Source organism: Passer montanus, unplaced genomic scaffold (genome assembly GCF_014805655.1).
Source record: "Passer montanus isolate IOZ18808 unplaced genomic scaffold, ASM1480565v1 scaffold189, whole genome shotgun sequence".
Lineage (NCBI taxonomy): Eukaryota > Metazoa > Chordata > Aves > Passeriformes > Passeridae > Passer > Passer montanus.
In genome coordinates, this window is record NW_024366381.1 from 334,082 (window position 1) to 342,037 (window position 7,956).

The following is a 7,956-nucleotide window of genomic DNA, read 5'->3' on the forward strand; positions in this document are numbered from 1 at the left end:
GGGGAGGATGCGCTCGGGGGGGGCTCCACCGCAGCTCTCCCCTCCCCAGCTGCAGCTCCCGCAGCTTTTCGGTTCTTGTTCAGCAGCATTCACAACCAACCCGCGCGCTGTCGGGATTTTTTCATTTCAATTCTTATTTAATTTGTATTTCCCTTTTATGTTGATGGTTCCCAGGCTCGGTAAGGAGGGGATCTAAGACTGGCATAACTCCTGAAGCCCCTGTAGGTGTCGAGGCGCTGAAAAATGGGGTGCCCAGGGGAGCAGCTTGGGGTGGAGAACATCCCTGGGCTCCTGGTGCTCGGGAGCCCGGCCCTGGCTGGGGACGTGCTGCCATCTCTGGCGAGGACGGGGACACGGCAGCCCGGGGAACAGCCTGGAGTTTGTTATCAGCCAGGACTGACCCTCCTGGAGGCTGCCCTGGCCCAGAGCTCGCTGGCTGCGGCCGCTCGGCTCGCCCGGAGGCAGCCGGGCTGGCTGGAGGCTGCAGGGCTGCTCCCACAGCACAAGGGCAGAACGCGATTAAAAGTGCTGCCCGAGCCACAGGAGCGTGTCAAGGTCGCTGGGAAAGGTGTGGTCCCAGCCAGGGATGCTGCAGGGATGGGGCGTCACTCCTCGATCCATGGATTTATTTCCCGAGATGATAAAACCACGGATGGGTCAGTGGTGAGGAGTTTGCATCGTCTCGGGGCTCAGGGGGAGTCTATTTTTGCACCTTAACAAAGAAGCTGAATTGGTTTGTGTTGGTTTAATTACTGATTTCCATGGATTGTGGTTACCCTGGGATCTAAACACACACATGACGGGCCAGGGACCTTTCCTGGGCCAGGGATCTCTCCTGGGCCAGGGCCTCTCCAGGGGTGAATCCTCACAGGCACCAGGGGCAGATGATGCCCTGCACACCCAGAATGCCCTCAGAAATCTTATCCCACCTCAGTGATCATTCCATGATCCTACACCAAACACCCCCAGCCTGACCGTGCCTGCTCCGTCCGTCCCGGATCTGTTTGGGGGAGGAGATTAATCCCAGTTTAGGGGGGACAACAACAAAGTTTTCCAGGGCTGTTATCTCATCTGGCTGCAGTGGAACAGATCCCAGGAAAGCCACGGAGCAGGCTGGGAGCTGTTGACTCTGCAGCCCCACGTGAGCCATCTCCAAGTCAATACCATGCCAGTAACATGAAACCAATCCATGAACCAGCCCTCATTTCCTTCTTTCTCCTCGGAAAACCCCGAGGAGAGGCACGGAGCTGGCAGCTCGCAGGTGCCCCCAAAACATCCCCAAATGCAGCTCTGCCCTTTTCTCCAGCTGGGAGAAACAGCCAGAGCCAACCCCAGCAGGTCACCTCCAAAAAGCTCCAAGATATTGTTCCTTCAAAAGCAGAATCCGTTTGACACCAAGAGTAAACATCACGTGAGAGCAGGCAGGAACACGGCTACACCTTGCAGGGCTTAGCTAAACACAGGAGAGAAATACCCTCTGTCTCCTCCAAGGGCACCAAACAGTTGGTCATCGTCATTTTTTTTGGCATAAATGGCCACTTGAGGCAAAAATTAGATCCAGTTAATACCTGTTGAGGGGAAATGGATCTTCCATTAAAACAATTGCTCTCTTGCACGCTTGCAGCGAGAGCTTGTGCACGCCAGGCTCTGTGTTCTCTCAATTACTGCTCTCATTAAGGCTCAGGAACAGTCATAAATACCGAATTTAAATAATTACAGCAGAGCAGGTAGGGCTGAGGAGCACAAATGCAACATCAGTGCTCGGAGCTTTCCAGAGAAGAGCGAGATAAGGGCGGACAAACCCCAGCCCTGCCTGGGGAACAGGGGAGAGCCTGGGCAGGGGTGGAGGCTGTGCCAGGGAGGGACTCCACCTGCAGCCAGCTCCTCCTCACACCAGCAACTGCTGCTCGAATTTCTGAGTCCCTCCTGCCCCTCACCCAGTCTGGGACACCCCAGACCCATTCCTTGGCATGGAATGGGATCGCGCACGGGCCAAGGTGGTGAAACGCTGAACCACTTTTATTCCACGGGGACACACCCCCACCTCTCCTCCCTGTGCATCCCCTGAACCACGCTCCAAATCCCTTCTGCCTTCCCGGAGCCGGGCTCTGCCCCAACCCTCCACAAAACGCTGCTGGCTCGGGATATTCCCACATCCCCGGCCATCCCAGATCCTCTGCGGGGCGAAACGCAGCCTGGGGAGGGGACAAAACCCCTTCACAGCGTCCCTCGCAGCGAGCCGGACGCTGTCCCCTCCTGCCATCGCCTCGGGATGCCCCAGGGCAGGGCTGCGGGGCCGAAGGCTCGCTCCTCATCCTCGCCAGCAGCCGCCGGCTGGTGCGGCAGCGCGGCGCTCAGGGGATGCCGAGCGGCGGCGGGTCTGTCCTGCGGCAGCCCGGGGGACAGAACTGGCTGTCACCGGCAGGGCTGGAGCCCTTCAGAGAGGCTCTGCGGGAGCCCAGCCGCCGGCAGAAGCGGCGCACGAAGGAGCGGAAGACGGAGGTGCGGAAGATGATGAAGACCCAGGGGTCCACGATGGAGTTGACGGAGAGGAAGCGCAGCGCGCTCAGGTCGGCGTTCTCGTTGAAATCGGCAGCAAAAGCTCCCATGTAGGCTCGGATCTGGCCAAAAAAATATACAGGGAATGGGAGAAGGTTAGGGAAGGTCAAGGAAATAGGGGGGGATTGCTGTGGTGAGGGTAGAAATATTCCCAGGGCAGCAAAAGAAGTTTTAACCCCACAGATCACATGTGGGTTGTGGATCCAGCTGGGAATGGGGCTGGGTCAGGGATGGGCCTGGCTCAGGGACAGCCACATCAGGATAAGGATGTTAGAGCTGGAAATGTGGTCCCAGAGACCAGGATTTTTCATGGATGAAGGAATCATCCAGCCTTGGCAGGTGCTGCTCTGTCCCCAAGGCTGGGGCACCCCACTCGTGCTGATCCCCCTCTGCCATGGAAATTGGAGCTGGGATCTCTTGGATAACCCCAGGGATTCAGCCTGGGGTGGTGACAAACCCTGAGGGAGCCCGGCTGTGCCAGGGCTGCTGGTGGCTGGTACCTCACAGTACGGCTCCAGAGGTGGCAGGAAGAGGATGTGGAAATTGTCACCCGTGCACACCTCCCACCCTGGTTTTGGGGTGGCCCTGCCTGTGGCACCAGCTCTGCCTGCAGAGGGTGATGGAAATGTGGAACTGACCCAGGGGTGGGGCACAAAGGGGGGTCCCTCCTGCCGGGGCTCTCCCACCCCTGGGGAGGAAGCGAGAGGGCTCCAGGGGGGTTCACAGGGAGCTGGGTCTGCCCAGGAGCTCTGGGACACGGGGGTGGGAATGGGGGGCTTGAGGGGTCTGATGGGGTGGGAATGGGGGGGAATTGAGGGGTCTGATGGGGTGGGAATTGAAGGGTTGATGGGGTGGGGATGGGAGGTTTGAAGGGTTGATAAGGGTGGGAATGGGGGATTTGACAGGTTGATGAGGGTGGAAAAGGGGGGTTACTGAGGGGTCTGATGGGGTGGGAAGGGGAGTTTTTTAAGGGTTTGATAGGGGTGGAAATGGGGGCGTTTGAAGGGTCTGATAGGGGTGGGGGATTACTTGAGAGTTGATAAGGGTGGGAATGGTGGGTTATTGAATGGTCTGATAAGGGTGGGAATGGGGGGTTTTGAGAGGGTGATAGGGGTGGGAATGGGGGGGTTTGACAGATTGATAAAGGTGGGAATGGGGGGGTTTGAAGGGTAGATAAGGGTGGGGATGGGGGGCACTGACACCCCCCTCCCAAAGCTGAAACCCCTCCGAGCAGCAGAGGGGTGGGGATGGGGTGGGGGTGGGTGTTGTTCCAATGGAGCTCAAGCAGCAAACTGATCCCTGGGATGGGGAGGGGACCCTCAGAGGGGACTGAAATAATCACCTGACCCCCCCCAGCTCCTCTGGGGGGTTGTTTTAGGGGGTAAAGCAATGAGCTGAGCCCTGGGGATGTGGTGCTGGGATTGGGAATTCCAGGGAGGTGCAATGGAATGGCCCTGCCTGGGACAGAGTTTGGGAGGGGGGGCAACTATTCCAAGGAAATTTGAGCAATAAATCAACCCCCCATGGGGACAGGGTTGTGGGGTTGTTGTGGTTATTCCAGGAGGATTAAGCAATGAATTAATTCCTCCACCCCAAGATGGGTGTTGGACATTATTCCACGGGGGTTAAAGCAACACTCAGATCCCTGGGATAGGGTGGGGGGCACTCAGAGCGGGGACAAAATAATTAACTACTCTCCCCCCAGTACCTCTGGCACAGAGTGGTGCTGCTGAGAGAGTTATTCCATGAGGGTTAATTAAAGGATAATCTTTAATTACATTTTAACATTAATTAATTAATTTATTATTTATTATTATATGAATTTAATTTATTTAATAAATTTAATTTATTTAATGAATTTAAAGAAATTGAGGACTGGGGATGTGGTGCTTGTGTGGAGGGTGGGCAACCTCCCAGAATGGGAAAGCACAGCCACAGGGGGGATTTATTCCAAGGGGATTCAAGTAATAACCTGACCCTTGGAGAGGATCCTAGAGGGTGGCAGGGGTGGGTAACCCACAAGGGACTAAAGCAATGATCTTCTGGCACCTCCAGGAGTGGGTGGTGGTTCCAGAGTTTATTCCAAGGGGTCCAAACAACCCCTGACCCCTGTGAGTGGGGCGTGGTGGTGGTGGGGGGGTTATTCCAAGGAGTTTTAGGCAATGACCTGGTCCCTGTGGGCAGACTGGGGGAGGATTTAGAGGGAGGCAAAGCCTCGGCCCCCAGGAGCTGGTGGTGGTGTCAGGGTTTGTCCCGAAATCAGAGCTCTGACCTCTGCAGGACTGAGTGGTGCTGGTGGGGGGGGTTTAACAACAGCCTGACCCCCCTGGATGGGGTCAGGGACCATCCCAAGGGGGCCAAATCATCAGTCCAGGAGATGGTGCTAAGGAAGGATGTTTTTCCAAACGGATCAGTGCAATGGGGCGTGGGGTGATGAGCATTTGAGGGGGCCCAAAGCAGCCACCCAGGGGCAGGGCTGCTGGGGGGGCTATTCCAGCGTGCCTGACCCCCATGGACAAGGCGGGGGGCTATCCCAAGGGTGCCAAACCACCCACCCAACCTCCCTGCCGGAGCACGGCGCTGAGGAAAGGCCGCTTCCCACGGGATTCCACCCACCACCAAACCCCCAGCGAGGCACCAAGGCGGCCGCGCCCCCTCCCCGGGCGCAGCGCGGGGGTCCCGGGGGGCGCTGGGCTTACTCACGATGAGCGGCAGCGAGCAGACGGTGAAGAGCACGGTCATGAGCGCCAGCAGGACGAGGTGGTCGAGCTCCTCCATGCCGGGGGCGGCGGCGGGGGCGGCCCCGCGGCGGGGCTGCCGGCGGGCCATGCCGTACAGCTGCCGCATGCTGCTCACGTTGCACGCCACGATGGCCAGCACCAGCAAGCCCATCAGGCTGGCGTAGAGCACGGGGAAGGCCAGCTGGCCCGGGCCGCCGCCGGCCATGCGGATGAAGCACCAGGTGCCCGGGCAGTACTGCATGGGAGCGCCGAAGCCCAGCAGCGGCAGCGCGCAGAACAGCGCGCACAGCCCCGCGGCCGCCGGCCCCAGCGCGCAGCCCAGGCGGCGGGTCAGGTGCCGCCGGTAGAAGTAAGGGTGGCCCAGCGACAGCCAGCACTCCAGAGCCATGGCCAGCAGCAGCAGCGTGGGGGCCAGCCCGAAGAAAGCCATGAGGAAGGCGAAGAGCTGGCACAGCACCCCCGGCTGCTCCTCGCCGCGCCCGCCCGGCCCCAGCTCGCTGAGGCTGCGGTTGTAGGCGTAGGCTGCCAGCACCATGGGGCTGATCAGGCACTTGCCCAGCAGGTCGGTGACCGCCAGCGCCGTGACCAGCACGTAGAACGCCGAGACCCGCGGCGGGCGGCCCCCGGGCGGGCGGGAGCGCCGGCGGTGCTGGCCCAGCAGCAGCAGCGCCAGCACGTTCCCCAGCAGGCCGGCGGCGAACAGCACCGAGCTGGGCACGGCCGACTGGCCGCTCTCGATGTGGCGGCTGCTGCGGCAGCGGTAACCCCCGGGCTCCATGCGCCGGGATGGGCGGCCCGGCAGGGATGCTCCCGGTGAGCGGCCCCTCGCACCGGGCCGGCAGAGAGCCCCGCGGCGCTCCGGGGCTGTGGTGGGTGCGGTGGGATGGATGTCCAGCTGCGGGATGGATGGATGGCACCGGGACGCGATGGGACGGACGGACCGCACCGCGCCGCCGCTGCCGGTGGCGACTGTCCCGGCGGGGCTGGCGGCCCCCGCCGCCGAGGGAGGGAGGAGGAGGAGGAGGAGGTGCGGTGTGAGCGGGCACGGCCCCCGGGACAGCCCCTTCTCGCCGCCCGGCCCGCCCCGAGCTCCCCCGGGACGAGCGGGGCTCCCGGCAGCAGGGAGGGGAAGGGCCGGGGGTGAGTGAGGGGCTCCGGGAGGAGGCAGGGAGCTGCAGCTGAGCCCCTGGGGGTGAGGGTCGCGGAAAGGGGACAGGGCTGAGCCCGGGGGGCTGCGGGTGCGGGGACCGAGCCCCTGCGGGGTGACAGCGCCGGGGGCTGGGGCTGAGCCCGCGGGGCTCATTCCCTGGGGCTGTCACAGGACAGAAGCCAGCTGGAAGCAGTGCAAAGTGTCCCTGCCCGCGGCGGGAAGAACGGGATGGTTTTCCAGTCCCTTCCCACCCAAACAATTCCGGGATTTTAGGATATGATTCAACCCGAGCGGGTGCCACATCCACCTGCAGCCCATCCCGCAGGTGTGCCCTGTGCTGCCGGCCCTGGCAGGGCTCCTCTGTGCCAGCAGCAAACCCCGGGAGAAGCCCCCGCAGCTCCTTTTTCCAGGAAAAGCAGCTCCGACGGCAGCAAAACGCACAGAGCGCCTCGCAGGATGCATGTGATGGTGAATAAGCGTGGAAGCGTGCCTGTCTGCTTCCAGACCGCTCTTTGCTGCTCCGGATGAGTGTACACGGAGCACAGGGAAGTGTCAAGATGACAGCAGGGCCGGGAAGGGAGGTTTGAGGGGCCGGGCAGCAGCGCGGCAGGTTTTGGTGGTGGGCTGTGTTTCCTGTCGCTGGTGATTCCTCCAGCAGCGAGGGCAGGGACTGTTTGTGGCAGCGCAAGGGAAAGTCCCAGGTCCGGAAGGAATCAAGATAAAACTCAGCTCTCACCCACGGCTGGTGTTGAAGTGCTGCCCTCGTTAGGGCTGAGCGTGAACCCAGAGGCTGCTTCCTGCCTGGGGCCCCCGGGGGGAGGAAATTCAGGCTGCCCTGGGAAGCAATCCGGGTGATATCCTCCAAAATAGCTCCTGGAAAACACCCAGTGCCTTTACTGACTCCGCACTCTGCTCCCTGCGGGAATCCCAGCAGCAGGGAAGGGGGGGAGGGAGATGTGCTGGGATCCCTCAGCTTTTCCCGGGATGAAGATGGGCAAGGAGAGCCCAGCACCTCTGGAGAGCTGATTTAGCAGGAGCACAGCGCCCGTCCTGAGCCCTGGAGCAGCTGGTGCCAGCCCTGCTGTGACGGTGGAAATGCCAGGGAGGAGCCCCTGGCACAGGTGCCCAGAGCAGCTGTGGCTGCCCCTGGATCCCTGGCAGTGCCCAAGGCCAGGCTGGATGGGGCTGGGAGCAGCCTGGGATGGTGGGAGATGTCCCTGCCGTGGCAGGGAGTGGGAACTGGCCGGGCTTTGGGATCTTTTCCAACCCAAACCATTCTGGGGCCATCCCAGGGATGTGACCCTGCTCACTGCCACGTCTGCTCCGAAGGGGAAGAGGCTGAAGGTCTGGGCTGCTCCCCCACCACGGGAAAGTCCCTTCACAGCCACCAGAAGGCCGAGTCCAGCGGCAATCCAGCACTTGGCAGGAGGAGGAGGAAGAGCTGTGGCAAAGCCCAGCCCCTCGTGGAGCAGCTGGAACCCCGAAGGAGCAGGGGGTGCTGCTGCT

General features: G+C 61.3%; 1 protein-coding gene across 1 annotated transcript; it reads right to left on the reverse strand.

Annotated features, from left to right (window-relative positions):
• Nucleotides 1-312: 312 nt before the first annotated feature.
• Nucleotides 313-6,283, reverse strand: PTGDR (prostaglandin D2 receptor). Its single transcript, XM_039705916.1, has 2 exons — nucleotides 5,263-6,283; nucleotides 313-2,621 (listed from the first exon to the last, which is right to left on the reverse strand). Exons 1-2 carry the CDS (start codon nucleotides 6,076-6,078, stop codon nucleotides 2,355-2,357), a joined length of 1,083 nt encoding a protein of 360 aa, XP_039561850.1. The 5' UTR covers nucleotides 6,079-6,283; the 3' UTR covers nucleotides 313-2,354.
• Nucleotides 6,284-7,956: the final 1,673 nt, after the last annotated feature.

Coding starts and splice junctions, on each gene's coding strand:
- PTGDR (XM_039705916.1), bottom strand. CDS start 6,078: ATGGAGCCCGGGGGTTACCGCTGCCGCAGCAGCCGCCACATCGAGAGC. Junction 2,622..5,262: donor TCTGCTCGCTGCCGCTCATC/GTGAGTAAGCCC, acceptor TTTTTTGGCCAG/ATCCGAGCCTACATGGGAGC.